General features: G+C 37.1%; 1 protein-coding gene across 5 annotated transcripts in view; it reads right to left on the minus strand.

Moving 5' to 3' along the window:
* The window catches only part of TENT4A (terminal nucleotidyltransferase 4A), a 62,346-nt gene that overhangs the window by 32,702 nt on the left and 12,609 nt on the right, over positions 1-17,035 (minus strand). For all 5 annotated transcript variants that reach the window (XM_075052180.1, XM_075052182.1, XM_075052179.1 and 2 more), the window contains exons 2-8: positions 14,028-14,151; positions 12,481-12,527; positions 11,419-11,539; positions 9,730-9,837; positions 8,878-9,006; positions 7,575-7,788; positions 1,076-1,202 (exon numbers count right to left, since the gene is read on the minus strand). In XM_075052180.1, coding sequence (XP_074908281.1) covers positions 1,076-1,202; positions 7,575-7,788; positions 8,878-9,006; positions 9,730-9,837; positions 11,419-11,539; positions 12,481-12,527; positions 14,028-14,151 — 870 coding nt within the window. The remainder of the gene's footprint in view (positions 1-1,075; positions 1,203-7,574; positions 7,789-8,877; positions 9,007-9,729; positions 9,838-11,418; positions 11,540-12,480; positions 12,528-14,027; positions 14,152-17,035) is intronic.

Genomic DNA, 17,035 nt, shown 5'->3' on the forward strand with positions numbered 1-17,035 from the left:
CTTCCTATACCTCCATCACAGGCACAAGTGTGGTCTCAACCTCTGTGAATTTAACACCACAGAAAACCTAGAGATTCACAGGCACTATTAAAATACTGTCAGTTGTAAATCCACAAGTGAAAGACTGCATCCACTTTGTGGTAACCTTACTATAGAAGAACTATTTCACCTTCCAATGACATTAATGCTGGAAGTTAACAGCTTGACTAGAGTTTGAAATTTTATCTAGATAGTTTATGTGACTTGTTACAGCCACCCCCACCCCCCCCGCTATTAGCTGGGAAGCTCAAAGCCATTGGGATTCTAGGGAACTCTCAAGGAAGAGACATACTCTGATCTAGCCCCAATTTGTACTGAGGTTTAGAATAACAGATGCTAGAGCAGATACATGAAAGAAAGTACAACATGTCGGACATGTCTTCATTTTCTTTCTCCTCCCCCTTTCAAAAAACAGAAAACTTGCAAAGGTCAGAGCTGAGAAAGTACTGGCCGTACAGTGTTTCTATGAGACATTAAGAACTGCATTAAAAATGACACATCTAGAAGTATGCTACTTTTAATGGCAGTTCTGACATTATAGCCAAACTGAACTGATTCTTTTCATAGCTCAATTATATATCAAGCCTTTTAAAACAGCTTATTGGAGCATTTATTAAAGAACTAGGGAAATTTCTAGCCTTGTTGTCCAGTTTTGTGTCTAAACAAGCAGTCTGATCATACACATTTCTTTTCACCATAGTACAGACATACATCATACCAAACATTAAACCAGCAGACCTTCCTTTGAAATACTTTAAGCAGAATGTTTGAGGGAAGACCAATTATCTTCTGGCTCCCTTCCACACTAAGAGAACCTCACATTGGACTCATCCTGGGTTTTGTCATGCTGTCTTCATTTCAGTGCTGCACATTGAGGTATTACACTCTCATACCACTGGGCAGCCTAAATTTCTGGGCAGATTTCAATACAGCTGCAGTTAAACAATAAATAACAATATTCCTTTTATTGATTTAGACCCAAACATTCCTAATTGATTACACAGACAAATGGATATTCAAAAAGTGGACTAATTACCTCTCAGAATCTCTATTTGGATATGATCTTGCAAGTGGTGATACTGCATGGCTAAGAACAATGTAGGCATAATCAAAAACTTGTTTCACTTGCATGGCACCGTAAGAACTTCTGCCAACGTCGTTTCCTGAAATAATGTGACAGTCATCAGATCATCTTTTTTTAATATCAGTAACCAGAAAATTATTCATACTTAAAGCTCAGAAGCCTTAACAATACAGCTTAACTCTGTTTAAATTGGTTAGCCCATCCTACTCATATCAGGAACAACTTAGGTGTGCCTATCTCAATAAAAGAAGCTAACCTTAGGAATGACACTTAACATAATGCATAATGCATTCAATTTACCGCTTATAAAATACCAATGTACCAGCTCCTGAAAGAAACAGAGAATAGAGATCAGCTTAAAGCTCTTACAGCTGTCTTAAGAGGGAACCTACCAAGCTTAAAGCATCATGTCTCACTTACCAGTAGAGTTTCTGCAGGCCAAATTCAGCTTAAAATTCCACTCGTGCAACCACATTATCTTCATAGGGCCAGGCATACTTACATCAACCCCTACTTAACCTTATCAAAACTACAGATTAATAAATGAGCTCATACAGATTACTTATCTCCACAGGATAAACCAGTTTGTCAAACTCTATCATAGAGGATTCCAGAAGTTTGTACAGCATTGTTTTTTGATCAAGTTAGTGGCACTTCTTGACTGCCCCTTTTTAAGCATGAGTGACATTTATAACAGAACTCTTTCCAAATCCAGTGCTACATGCATGGAACTGCAGAAGAACATGCTAAAGCTTCTGTATCAGGGACAATGTACAAGCATTGGTCTCCCATTTGACACCTATAAAGATCTTGCTATTACTAGCAAGAAGAAACATTGGGGGAGGAGGGGGTTGTAGATTTATTTGGCACCAGACACCAAAGGTTCACTGTCACCACTCAATTTAAGAAACAAAGAAAACTTCCTTAAAATTGCATGTCTAAAATAGCAACTAGATCTTGAGTGGGTAGAAAGCTGCTTACAGTAAAAGGCTCCCTTCTTCAGAACGATGCTTTAAATGCTGTAAGAACACTGGAAAGGGATGAACCACCAAATACGTTTATTTTAAGCTTGAAAAATCAGATCAGGGCCTATGAACAGGTTTTAATGAAAAATCTGCTTTGAAAATTGGTGGGTAAAGTACAGAATCTATCCTTTGGAGGACTGAATCCAATGAGGCTAAATCTGGCTTTAGAGGAACCCTTCACTCGCTAAAGTATTTTGTCCAGCAAGCTGTTATAGACAAACATGCTGAGGTCTGCCATCCAGGGGAAAAAACAACCTTGGCTTTACTACTTGACAACATGTTTTAGTCCTTCAAGATTCTCCAACCACAATGCCACTTTAACAGAAAAGCATAATCAATGAAAACAGACTGGGAACATAAGAGCATTTTGGGAACGGAGATTTTCTTCAGTAATTTATATGGTCAAATAAAAACTGATCAAGAAATACTTCCTGTTCACTGAAGTAACTGAGTATCTTGTTCTGAATGCACCACTGCAGTATCCCACAGCTACTAGGCTCAAAATTACAGAAGCCTCTCTAAATGGCATATTTGCAATTGGACTCTATCCTGAAGTAGAAGCAGAGACCAATGTGGGCCTAGGACAGTGAATCTAGGAAGAAACATATTGTAATTAAGTTCAGAGCTGCACTACAAAGTACCAGAGGACTTCACAAAGGACTTAGTCCAAAGGCAGCTGAATAGAGACCAAGCTATTTCAGTGGTCAAGAAATCAGAACACAAAAATGTTAATTCTACTAGAAAAACAATGATTAATTCAGTACAAGTTTCCCAGGGGCAGGACACATTGTTGTGTCCTGCAACAATGCCACCTTCCACATAATGACATGCTAAACAAATATACAAAGAGAATTCAATTGAGAAGCAATATAGAAATGGAATATATGTAAGTGGCTTAACACACACAATTGCACCTACCACTAAATTCAAGTCCATCTACAGTTGGACTCAATGATCTTAAGGCTCTTTTTCAACATAAATGATTCTATAAATTCACGTAAATTAAGAATACGCACTCAAACAAATTGCATTAGTTTAGTGTAATGTGGTGCTAAGGCAGTTACATTTGATATGCACCCTGCATGGAGTTATACCAAAATGAAGACGCTGCTGCTATAAACTGTTGGTTACTCCCTTCATCAGTTGTTGCCACCTCCACTGTTGTGCCACCAAAAGAAATCATAAGCCTTCCCTAATCCACTTATGGCAAACTCAGGCAGTTTAGTTTAAACCACCAACGAAGTTGTGTATGAGTCTTGATTGAAGCAGATTTGGGAACAGAGGCAGGATAGCTCATGCTATAGCATGCCTAGGTTCCTGGATTGCCTCATTCTGCACCTGTAATTAGTTCATAAAAATGTCTGAATAAATATGTCTTATTCAATTATACAGTCTGCAGAGCTTCTGACTTGCACTGCAGCTGAAAAGCAGGTATGGAAGCCAAAGCTACTATGTGAGCTACTGTGAAGTATACCAGTCAAGTCTGTGTAGAAGTGGCCCTACCCAAAACAGAAAGGAACATATTAAAGCAGCCAGAAGATCACATATTTGCATTTGCTGTCCCAAATAGATTTTCTTCTGAGAGATTGTTCTCATTAGCAGATCATGTCTTGCATACCTGACTGAGCATCCTTCTTCCATCACAATCTACAGACTGATCAGCAAAAGCACGTAACCCATATGCTCTCACTCTTTAAAAAACATATATACTTCAATCCTCAGATGTACATTAGTAGATAACAGTGGTGTGTGATTTCATGTATAATTCAATCCTCATACTTTCTCCCTAAAGGAGCATGTCTAAGATTTCCATCACTCACTATCAGTATTACCACTCTGTCAGGTAGCCTTCCATTACCTGAAGCAGTTTTAAGAACATGGCCTGAAAAGGTAAAGGTAAGACCATGAGCTAGGACTGAAGCAGATCCATTTATGCTAATCTGTTATCTAGTAAGTACCTTTTTGCAATATTCAGCATTGAAGGGGTTTTTTCAGATGCTAACTTCAATCTATTTGTGTATTTTTATAAATGCATATATTTTATACACACACACATATATTTGCATGTTCTAATGACAAATAACATATATTGAAAAGCTGCAATGAATAACTTTGGGCAGCCACTAGGGCTAGAACAGATAATCCCAATAGTTGTTGCCAATCTCAAATCTAATTACTTCCTCTATCTGTGACCTATCAAGATGCAGAAGCAAGCAACATGAAGCATAATTAGTCCTGCAAGTTAAAGAGTCTCTTTTCAAAGAAAATGCACTGAATTTAAAGTTCAGAACTTTTGTTAGTGCCTACAGCAACTCAGAATGAAGAACAACCTATCTCATTAAGGGAGCAGCGCAGGTGGAACTCCAAGTCTTAAACCGTGATTTAGCTACTCTTGCCACCACCAATCTGAACAAAGATCAAAATCAATCCTGTTCTGAGCATCAGAAATGACTGAAGGACTTTGGTAATCACCTGATTCACAAAGGTATAAAATAATAAGCTTCCCTAACAAGCTGCTGAATAAATGCTAAGTTTGTTTTACAACCACAGACTAAAAGATTTGTCACCTGCAACTAGAGTCATGTCTTCCAAGACAGGATACTGCTAGACCAACTCCGCACAAACCTCTTCTAGGACAATATCATCTACCCTGCTCCAACATGTTCCTGTTAACAGACTTCCAAATGCCTGGCTTTGCAGCTGTCCTAAATTAATGCTTTCACTTTTTACACATCAAAGAAAGGACAACTGCTTTGAGAAACTGAAATGGTGGCAGCTACAAGGTGTTTATAGGAACTCCCTTCTTTGGATGATGCTAAGGGAAAGATTTTCATCTCATTACCCTGTCCTAGGACCCAGGAGAATCTGAGCAAAATCCACTATGACCAAAACAGCAACACAACAGGTTGATGCCTGTTCCTTCCAAATCTAGGAACTAACAGAAGGTACTGAGCAGGTAGAACTGAGGTATTATATCCTTCTGATGACATTACTTATCTGTTAGCCAGACATCACCATTTCTCACTGAAGAAAAAACAGTTCCTCCAACTTAAAAAACTAATCCCACTGAACTTAATCCTGTCCTCTACAAGACTGTCTAAAGCTATTCTTATGAGTTACACCTTTTAGCATCCTGTTGCTGAACTACTGTATACACTCATAGGAGGGACTTTTACACTACTTAGATAATCTTGAGAAATTTGAAGGCTTTTTTTCATCCCTGTATTTTTCTATCTGATTTCTGAATTAAGTCATCATCTTTGGAACTCTTCTTCCAAGGCTCAACAAGAACTTTAGAGAAAGCTGTGATCAGGCTAAAAAGGATCACAAAAAAAAGATTAAAAACTTATGCATATAGTGCAAAAACAGGTTTGAGGAAAAAACTTTACAGCAGCTTATGCTAACTTAAGTCAAGAAACATCTGTGTCCACTCTTTACCAAAATACTTGTTCCAATCTCCTGCATAGTACTGGCACTGACCCTCACGGAGTTAGAAACTGAGTGGATCTGACCACAAACTAATCAAGCAGAGATGATGACTTGTCAACTGTGGGCAAGGACCTGAACCCCTGGAAAAGTCTTTTGTACTGGGACACAAGCAATAACAGAACTAAACTAATTAACAAAATTCTAGACATTATCTACATACACTTGACAGGTACTTTTAGATACTGTAGGAATATGCAATTAAGTCTAGATCTAAGGAGGCTGTATTCATGAGATCCAATTCAAAGAGCCATCCCATATGTTCTATATAATTTTCCTCCTAGTTCCATCAGGCAAGCTCTGAAGCTCTGTGGTAGCTGCCAGAAAATATCCCTATGGGACATAGTGGTCAGGTAACCAAGCTATTGTCAGCTTTCATTTCCCTTACCAAAACACTTTACTGTAAGAATTACATTACCTCAGCCCATATAACCTCATCTAAAATTTAATTCTTATTAACTCTTTGACAGCATATAAGTATCTTTCTTCTAAACTACATTTCTTTGCTTCTGCAAGACTTGTGCTAGGAGGAACAGTTCAGAGCCCCTACTAGACTTGCGATTTATTTTTTTTTCTTCTCTGAGGAGTCATTGAAGAAAAAATTCCAAAGCACTATTAGCAGTGATTAAAATATTGTGCAGTGTATGTAATTTCTTCTCTTTCAGTCCTCAGCAGATAGGAAGGAACAGAACTGGAGGACAGTAAAGGTTTTTGAAGAAATGCAGCTCATACTGCTACTCAAACAGGTCTTCAGGCACGTAAGTACACAGCTACTGAAGGAAATCTCAATAACACAATGAAAGTTCTGCACAATCACACCTATGCCTGGCCGAGTGCAGAGTCATGATGGACACAAACTCAGAGCTAGAAACATATCAGAGATGTGGCTAGACAAACGAGTATCTTAGCTTGCAACCTGTTCTAGAAAACTATGAACATTCAGCATATTGAATATTTAGAAAGGTGCCAGACTTCAGCTACTGATCCATGGTATTTGCTTTAAAAGTGCCATACATAAGCAGTCTACCCACAAGACATGACAGTATGGAGTTTGAGTGCCAATTACATTATAGAAATATAAATGCTGAAGTCCAAATTAACTGAAAATTGACTTTGTTAAAAAGCTGGTTTGGAACTTCAGCTACTTGTGACAGTGTAAATAGAATCCAAACAGAGTACTATAAAGCTGGAAATTTTTTTCAGGAGCTCAGCTAAAATTTATCTTGATTACTTTGAAGGTTACTGAATCAAAACCAAATCGCAAAGAAAAAAGAACATTTTAAGGTAGTTACTTTCAAAAGTACATGCAACTATAACTGGCATTCTCTAAAGCTCCCTGTGCAGCACAGAAGCCAGTTATGCAAACCACTCTTCACACCAACACCATAATACAGCTGCTGCCTTGCTACACATTCATGGATATACACCCATGTTTCTGTGCAGTCTCTACTGCACCGCCCTGCAGAAGAGGTACCTCATCTGGGGCATTTCTTTACCGTATGGTATAATTTATCTGAAGTATGGCACCACAGACTGTGGCAGGAAAAGCTACACGTTCCATTCTCATTCTCTCATAATGAACAATGGAGAGCTGTTCCTACTAACAAACCTCCTTCCAGGATTTCCAAGACCTCTTTCTTTTGCTACCCCTCAGCGCTGTTAGAGAATCTTATCATACACTCAACACAGTTCCAGATCTCCAACGCATTATGTATCTGCGCTGTTTGCATGCAATTCAATTTACTCCAGCTATGAATCTCGGGAAACTTCAGGTCATTATCTCTTAGCCCATCTCCATAACTGCACCTCGACACCAGCAACAGTGTCTTCTCAGTGCAGCTTCTTAATTCATTTGACAGACTTCAGGGGTTCTAACATAAACTGTGAGAGCACAACTTGAGCCAGAGCTCCAGAATATTGCAAGAAGTGTACAATCTTACCAGGCAGGAGAGGATCTTCAATACATAGCATGGATGGTCTGTATCCATTAGTCATGACTTTCATGATTTCTTCTTTGGCAATATAGGCACCTCCATTTTTTATTCTAATACCAGTTTTCAAGTAGTTAAAATTCCTTCCATAGAGTTCAAAAAATTCTATCAGAAGCATTCCAAGGTTTTCATCAGCTCTTCTGGCATCAATTCTTGGATGCAGCTGTGACACAGAACAGTTAATTATTAAAAATTAACGCTTTTCAGACCTAACAGTGCAACAAAAAGCTCTCATTTAAACAGCTGATTATAATCTTGTTACACAAGTCTGAACTGAGTCATTAATTCTTCAGGTACTTAAACCACTTTCACATAACCAAGAGGGGGCAGCACTTCAGCAGTATCTGGCAGCCAAAGAATTCTTCCCTCCTCTTCCAGCTTTTTGATGATTAGTAAATTCTTTCCCCTAAGCCAAAAGCAATAAAGTACTGCATGCTACATTACAGCTTAATTAGTAACAGAGCAACACCTGATTTTTCACAGAAAAATCCATTGGTCTTGATGTTTTCAGAAGCAGGGAGGGAATCTATTTACCCCAATTGAAATGCAGTTCTTTTCTCAACCTCCCCATATTCTATACAGTATGTAAAATCTATACCAATATTTCAATTAATCATTAACAGCAGCAGAATATGTAGGTTTTTCCTCTATCACAGCTGCTGAGACACTAACATTGTACCTCATTGTACTCATACAAAGCTTACTATCACAAAAATTTATTAGAAACAGTTATAACTCATTAGCTATTTCATCAGTTACCTACAATATCTGCCAGTTTTAAGTATGTCAAAACCTAACCAACATATAATTAAAAACCAACTTGACTGATTTCGTAATTTTAATAAACACTGAAATCAACTACTCTGTACATTCAGTATCAGTAGTCTAGGAAGCAACAAACTTAAACTGCATACTGGCAGATTTACAAAACACCAGCAAGATGATTCAGGTACTGGACTAGGCTGCCCCGGAAGGTAGAATAATCCACATCACAGGCCCTGGAATAGAAAGCAATGCACAGCCTCTATGCCAATCACAAGGCTCCTGCTGCTGTTTCAGTTCACAGAGTGAACAGAAGCTCTTTGAGGTTTGAGAGGTAATCCATAGGAGCTGCCAGTGATCAAACACCTGGAGCTGTAACAGTAAACCCATGCATTGCTATGGGAGTCAAAGAAACAGCACTGTAACAGGGCATAAGTACAGAAAACAAAGTATTTTCAAGAACACAGAAACAAATAAGGAACAGACTTACCTGCAGGAAACTAATTGCCATTAAAATTAGGCTGTAAGAGCTAATTCCACCAGTAAAAACTTCATTCAAGTCCCTCTGAAGGAGGAACTGTTTTAATACTAAAATCAAGTAAGGCAGCAAAGAATACTTCTGCAAAGCAAAATAAGTCTTATAAATTACAATGTCAACATTCCAAAACAAATAACTACACAATTTCAACACAAGAAGATTCATCCTCTAATACAAAAATGTTATTCAGTAGTGTGCTATAAAGTGTTTCCACAGGAAGAACTGAAACATGCTTTTTTTTTTAATTCTAGAAACAGATTAATAGACGTCAACTCTTATTTAATCAAACAGCTTACATATCAAATTTATTTCTTCCCCCTGAACAGGAAGATTTTTATATCCTTCTTTGAATGCCAGTGTCACTCATAGTCAAAGCTTTCCATCTGAACAGTACTTTTACTGCAGAGCATAAAAGTAAACCTTATTTTATGTAGCTACAGAAAAATTGGTTTTAGACATTGTTTAGCAAGATAGTATTCATAATCAAGCATCACTTAAATTCAAGGTAAGCAAAACTTGAACAGACTTGCTTTAGAAGCAAAGTTTAGTACCTATCTGCAGACCTATATATGATTGTAGAAGTCCTTTCAGTGTATAGGTTTATCCACACAAACATATATCACTTGAAGGCAACACTGAATAGATACCAGTAGAAAATAAATTAAATATCCATGTTTAATTAGTATTAATGAAAATAGTCTTCAGCAATAAATTTTCAAAAGTCTTAAGCCATACCAAAAAAGGTTAGCTAGGCATTTAGCACATCCTTGGTAAGTAGTATAACATTCATTATATGGCTGATACCTTCATGTATTCCTTGATAAATCGAGCTGCCTTCACACCAGTTTCTACATTAAAACTGATGTCAACTTTCACTTCTGTCTCCTGGTCAGTAAGTTTTATTATTGGTACCTGAAAAGGTTAAAACAAGGTTTTATAAATCCCCAGAAATGCAACACTGGTGCTATTCTCTAGCTTACTCACTGAAGACACATGAACACTATGAGTCCAAATGAATGCAACTATCAAGACAAGGAAACGTGGTTTTGAGAAAAGATAATCTTAACTTGACTGACAAGCGAATACTTTTTAGTGAGGTGACTAAAAACACAGGCATGTATGAACACATTAACTTATGATCACTCACGTACCCTCCCATAGCTATTCGATATCTGCCTTCATAGCTGCAATATGAATGTTTTGTAAGACAAATAAATTTACTTAATTTAATGACTCACTGCTGTTAATAGGAGACATTCTACTCTCATAAGCTGTGGTAACTGCATTCATCTGACCCAGCACTGCACCATTCACTTGCTAAACTGACAGAAGACTAGCCTAGCAGAAAAAAATAAAGCACTGTGTTTTGGTTTATCAGGCTGAACTGGTTCACTGCAGAGTCAAACGAAAGCCAGAATGGGTAAAAGCAAAGCAGGAGTAGCAGTACTTCCTCTTCTGGCAGCAAGAAATTATTACAGAACTACTGAATATGTAGTTCAGTCTCACACCACCACCTTGAAGACAGTGTCCTTCAAAATTGTCTTACAATCATAACCTGAACTTCAGCTGATAACATTTATTTTAAATTGGATTTCTTATATTTTTAATCTGAAATGGAAAACAAAAAAGATCAGAAGTATAGCATCATTTTATACCAACAGCAGAGGGAATAAAATAAGAAAGGCTAGTAGAATTGATAAGCCTAGCCTAGTGCCATTTTCCATCACTAAATGGTATCACTGATTCTGAAAATCCCACCCATTCTCAGGTAAACCAAAGATTACCAGAGCTACTGTTAATGTACTGTTATTCCAATGCAAGCCACAGGAATCTTCTGGACCTAAAAGAGTCACCCTATTTAAGAGACCACAAAATATAACAGCTTGCTAACAGAAGTTTGGAATACTTTGCTTAGTCTCCTGGGGAAACCACCACTTGCTCAGTAACATAAAATTCTTATACTATAAGTTTTTAACATATTCAATGTGATCCCTTAGGCTTACAAGACAGATGCAAGTTTCACAAATTAAATAAAGCTCTTAAGTAGCATATTTTGGAAGGGAAAAAACAAATGTTGGGTTTGGAACACTTCACTACGCCATCAGAAGCAAGACAACCTGAAAAATCAGGGTTTCAAGGTAGACAGCTCTAGTTACTGGCCCCTGGCTAAACAAAGTCCTCTCAAAGGTCAGTGGAAAAACATTATACAAATAGTTAATTTTACTAGATATTTTGCAAAAACTTTCAGATTTTTATTGACAACATAAGCAAAAGGTATGGTCTTCCAGTAGATATAGTACAGAGAATTACCACTGTCCACATAAAAAACTGTGCTATTGCTAAGTACATACACATTCTACTAAAATTTTGCAGAGCAAAACGTTGTGCTTAAGACAATATCATTTGCTTCATGACTTAAGAACACTATTTATTACCAACATCTTAAGTGGTCTGAAAGCTTTTCAGTTCAGTATTCCAAAGACTATTACTTACCGTAGCTTTATCAAGTACTTTAATGGAATATGGCTCAGCCACATTGTGTTTTCGTAGTGCTTGCTCCAGCAGCTGTAAAGGGGGCCGTTCCCATTTCCCAAAAACAACTAGATCAATATCACTAGACAAAAAGAACACAGCATGAGATCCTGAAGTCTCAAGCATAATACTCCACCAAAAAAAAAAATGGTACAATTGGCATTCTACATATTACAAGTCCTCCAGGGTGACCATTTTGTAACTTTTCATCTAGGCTCCCAATAAGCTTCCTTAAGCAATGTTAAGTAAGAGATGGTCTCGTGTGCTTTAGGACCCAAAGTAGTATTCTAGTTTCTTGCTTTCAGTTCTCTGACGAGTTCTTTGAGCTCCTCTTCCTTTTACCTTTCTTGCTCACTCCCCTCTAACTTCCACAGCCCAATCCTATCCCTCATCTACCCATGTTGACAGGCATGTCAATACTCCAAACAATTTTTATCAGTTATTGTTATTCATAGAAATGAAACTTCCAGTGCTTTCCTACTGAAAATGTAATTGATGTAAAGACAACATAGTCTTTAAGACACAGCTACACAGGTTTTCTACATCCACCTCTTGAACCATTAAGCAATATAAAACACTGAATTAAATAAGACATTTTGCTCTGCAAAAAAAAAATGGAGAAACACACCTGCGATGACTCCTCTGACTTTGCACAGTAACTCTGTGATAAGTGACACACTCTTAGAAATTCACCTTATTTAACAAAACACAATCTTTACACAGGAAATATTAAACATTCAATTTCACTGTATCCTGAAAACAAAGAGCCAAAGACTAACCTCAGACACAAGGAAAAGGTAATTCACCAAAGGGTCAGTAAGTACCTAAAGCAGTACAATGATATATCAAATATTTCTCAGATCTGTAAGTTCAAAAGCTCTTCCCTTTGTTACATGGGACATTAAGCAAAAAATTTATTGGAAGTTTGGATAGGTTTACACATTTCAGTCTAAAATCACCTTTGAAATTTACCATTACTCTAAAAGATGACAAGCTTCTATATAAAAGTAAATTATTACTTACCTAGTTGGAAGATAAAGCCCTGTACTAAAGCTGCCAAATATCTGGACCTGAAAAAAACCAACACCAGTGAAATATCTTGTAATTATGAACGCTCACTTCATTTACTTTCACGAGACTTAAAATTTTTCCGGACTTAAGGATATAGCCCAGGAAAAAGTTATTGAACTTACTTTACTACATACTCTGTTAAGCCTGTACAAATACACTTTCTTTTAGCAATTGGGGTTTCTTAACATGAAATGACTACCAATCCTGCTAGCAGCAGAGCACAAGCATTTGAAACAAGTCCTTTTCACTATTTATTTCCAGTTCGACAGAAGTATAAGCTGTTACGTATTTCCTTCCTTCCTGCTCCCTTCTTTCCTCACAGAACAGCTTTACAGAAATTGGAAGAGTTTAAGGGGAACATTTTTCCAAATTTTTAGGTTTAAAAAACAGCAAGTGCTTCTAAACATATAATTCAGATAAACATGAATACTCCAGATTTTACTGTAAAGGTGACTATGAAATTGTGGTAGTGTTTGTGTGTGGAAAAGAAGGCATGCTGAAGAAACATTCATGGTCCACATCAAATACTTTACTATGCTTCCAATCTAGAGAATTGAAACGTTCTTCCTCTGCTACAGCAAAGCACAATCTACAAGTTCACTTCTTTGAAGTGACCTATGTAAAGGCTGGGCAACTGTGGGCCATTTCAGTGTTAAAATCTGTTCCCATAAGCCAGAAAAATATTATTACTAAGGGAAATCACAGGTGAGGATGAAGTAGATGAGATTTATAGTATCTTTAGCTCAGTACTGTGGCCACAGCCCTCACTCTTTGTCATGGAAGGCTATGAAATCAGTGGTTTGAAATGTTTTTCTGCTTATTAATGACAATGCTACTATCTGGTAATCAGAAAGGCGATGCTAGAGATACAGTTTACATTACATTCCTTTTGGATGTTTTTTTTTTGGAGAAAACCTACTCTTGGGGTAATAAACTGTTACCACAACCAGGGGTTTGAAACTACAACAACTTTGGTTGCAAGATACCTCAGGAAGTCAAGTCCAACCTTCCCACTAAAGCAGGGCTAAAGTAATTCCCTGTCAAATTTGTGAGGAGTACAAAAAAAATATGGGTTTTTTAACTGTTCTTTTGTAAAATATTTGTATTTACAAATATCCAGAGAGTCAGGACTCCTTGCAGAAATGGATGCATAGGTAGTCAGCCTCACTTTAACATTAAAAATGAAGTTATGCAGAGACAATCAATTTAATAAGTCTTTAAGAAATACACTTCTTAAAGCAGAGAGTTCTTCACATCCCCAATTCTCAAAATGAAAAAATTATCAGTAGCCCTCATTAACCTGAAATCTAGGTTTTAAATTTCCTCCACTTTTTAAAATAAACTGCCAAGTACTGCAAGAGCTGTGATATTAAGTCAATTGCCTTAAGTTTGAAGTCTTATCTGTTCATTTCTAAAACACAGACAGATAACAGCAAGGTTAAGTGAACCGAGCTCTACAATTTACTAGAGAAGCAAATCAACACTTAAATTACACTCACATCAGCTGTAGGCCAAAGATCTTTGATGACTGTTTCTATTCTTTTCACCACTTCTCTTCTCATAGCTGCTTCTTCAGGACGAGGGGACATGAAGTCATAGAAGTCAATTATTTCTTCATGTAGTCTAAAGTAGAAAGTAGCATCAGTTATAATGACCATTTAACTATTACAATAGATTTCAACAAAAACAGGCCATAGGCTTTATTAAATATCATCATATAACCAAAACCAGCAGTACTTTCAAGAAAGGTGAATACCACAACAGTTAGGCTTTCATATGGGAAACTGGAGGGTTTAGGATATGGGATTTGGGACAGATATAATCATACTTGATTTTCATGGCAGGACCTCACAGTAACCTCAGCAATACCTACATATCGGCCCTCATCACATTACCTAAATGCTAAAGATGTCAAAAGACACAGGATGCAAACACTAGTAGACATTTATTAGCCTTCTTACTGGCTCAACAGTGAAGGTCAGATTCAATTCCTGATTCCCAAAGATTATTTTCTTTAAAAAACAAAGCATAGTCTTAAAAACTACACAATGATCCAAATGTGAAGCAGCACAAGAACAATTAAAATCTTCAAGGAAGTTTGTTCTTCCAGGGGTTCTTTCTTCTGTGTACATGGAAGTTTACATGGACTTGGAAACAGGCCACTGGCATTAATGAGTTTTTGTAGAGAGTGGTAAAAGGGACATTTGAGTATTCCTTGATGTGAAAATGTCCACTTTGACAAACTGATTCCTTTGACCACTCAAGCCCTTTATTAGCCATTCATTCATATAGGAAGTGACGTTCCAACTGAACGACTCAAAGTGAGAAGCATTAAATATATTCTCAAGTGTAAAGTATATTAATACCAGTGTTACATGAGGAGTTCTGACACTGGATCTTTATACAACTGTGAAGTCCTTTTGTTTCCCATCTCATGATACTATAGCACACTTGCTGCCAAATTTGAAAAAAGATCAATCTGAGTTTTCAGGTGAACGTCATGTTTGCTTTCAATGGAAAAGCACCAAGACATGCAAAAAAAAAAGCAACTAACTACTGCTGTGATATTTTACAAAAACCTCTTTTTGATGTTGACATATTTCTAAGATTTCTCTCTAATTCAAGAAACATATCAGTTCAACGTTGTAGTGAAATCCAAATACTGTCCATACCACCCCAAAAAAAGTCAGGTTCAATTCTTAGTCAACATACTTTGCCTTCCAAAAGGAAAATTTTATACATCTCTGGGAGAATCCTTAACTCTTCCCCTGAGACTTTCGTAACTCATTTTACTAGAGAATTCCCACTCTAACAGATAAGTCTCCAAAAGACCATATGCCTAATTTTTAAGTGTCAGGATTCCTTTCTATCCACATTCTATTCAGATTTTAGCACCAAAGCACAAAGATACTTCTAAAAGCATACAGATTTAGAATTAGTTTGCCCTTTCTCTTTTCTTAAACTGGGCCTGGATCCACAATTGAACATTTAACTATGCAGCAGACTTAAATATTTCAATTTGTTGATGAATCTACTTGATTTCAAAACTTCAGAGCAAGACAGAAAATACAAACTAACATGCTCCTATTTTATTTTGTTTCTAGAAAGTGTGCTTTTCCTGCCCTCCCTTTCCAAAATGACAAAACCAATGAAGAAAATACTTGAATACACCTCACAGCAGTGGGGCCAAACTAAAGACATCCCATTGTCCTTCTTACAAAAATCAGCAGTAGGCAGATACAAGGTGAAAGCAAGAAAAGACAAAGCAGTTATCCAAACCCCTTGCAGCAATCCTTCCAAGCCTCCAATAATTTTGTTTGGCATACTTTTGGGGTAGATCCCAACCATAATGTTTATTAGCTGAAAGGACTTTTCTTCCACTGATTTTTCCAGGTATTTTTAGTCCATTTATGCTTTTGTTATTCATGGCATACTATGAGAATTTAAGTATGCATTAGAATAAAAAAGTGCTTTATTTTAAATTGTTGCCTGTTAATGATCTTATCTGATGCTCTTTTTTCTTGGAGGGGCGGGGGGGAGTTATTACTAGCAGTTCATCTCCAAATGTAACACTTCTCAGGCTCTCAATTCATATCCACTTGTCTCTATCCACCAGTTCTTTTTCAAGCTAGCAATCCTCATCTGTTTCTCCCTCCTTACACAGGAACAGGTCCAAAGTTTGATCACTGCTAACCTTCTTCAGCTTTTCAGCTGCACCATGTTTTCTGACAGGTGGCCAGAAATGCACACAGAGCCAATATATAATTACGCCATTCAATCCATGACACACACCTGTTTTCATTTTATTGTCCATATCTTTGCAAGGATTGCTGCTAACTGCTATTTGAGGATATCTGAGCATACCCCTGCTCTTTAAAAGAAACCATTACAAAGGAGCTTCAAAGTGTTTTCTGAACAATAACCACCAACATAAAGCCCACCCACTGGGTATATTCAGCCTGAATTATTTTTCTTCAGATTCATGATTCCATATTTACTAGAATTTAATTTTATCAGCAATTTTATAATCTAATGAACAATGAACTCCCACTGTGACTGTTTGCAGTCAGTCCTAGCTTTCTGCTATCCTTTCTATCCTTTTCTCAATCATTTCTTCCCTCCAGGTATTTATGAATATATCAAGCAACAGAGTCTTGAGTAATTCCACTGGTAACTCTCCCTTATCATAAAGTAAATAATTCATTCTCTCCCCTGGTTACTTCTAAGCGGTTAACCCATAAGCCCAGAAAACCTGTGACTCTTCAGTTTTTTTCAGTCTTCAAAAAAGAATCTCATAAACATTCTTCAAAAAAAAAAAACACAACAGTTCTGTGTTATCAGACTGACCACACGAATAAGGATTAACAATGAAGCCTCCAAGGAAATGAGACCTATGAGGCACAACTAACTTTATCAAAGTATGCACTAGCTCCTTTATGTTTACTCACACAAATAAGTTCTGTTTTGTTATCAAACCCCATCCAACCACTCCAAGAGATCCAGACAT

The sequence above is a fragment of the Buteo buteo genome, chromosome 20, assembly GCF_964188355.1.
Source record: "Buteo buteo chromosome 20, bButBut1.hap1.1, whole genome shotgun sequence".
Classification (NCBI taxonomy): domain Eukaryota; kingdom Metazoa; phylum Chordata; class Aves; order Accipitriformes; family Accipitridae; genus Buteo; species Buteo buteo.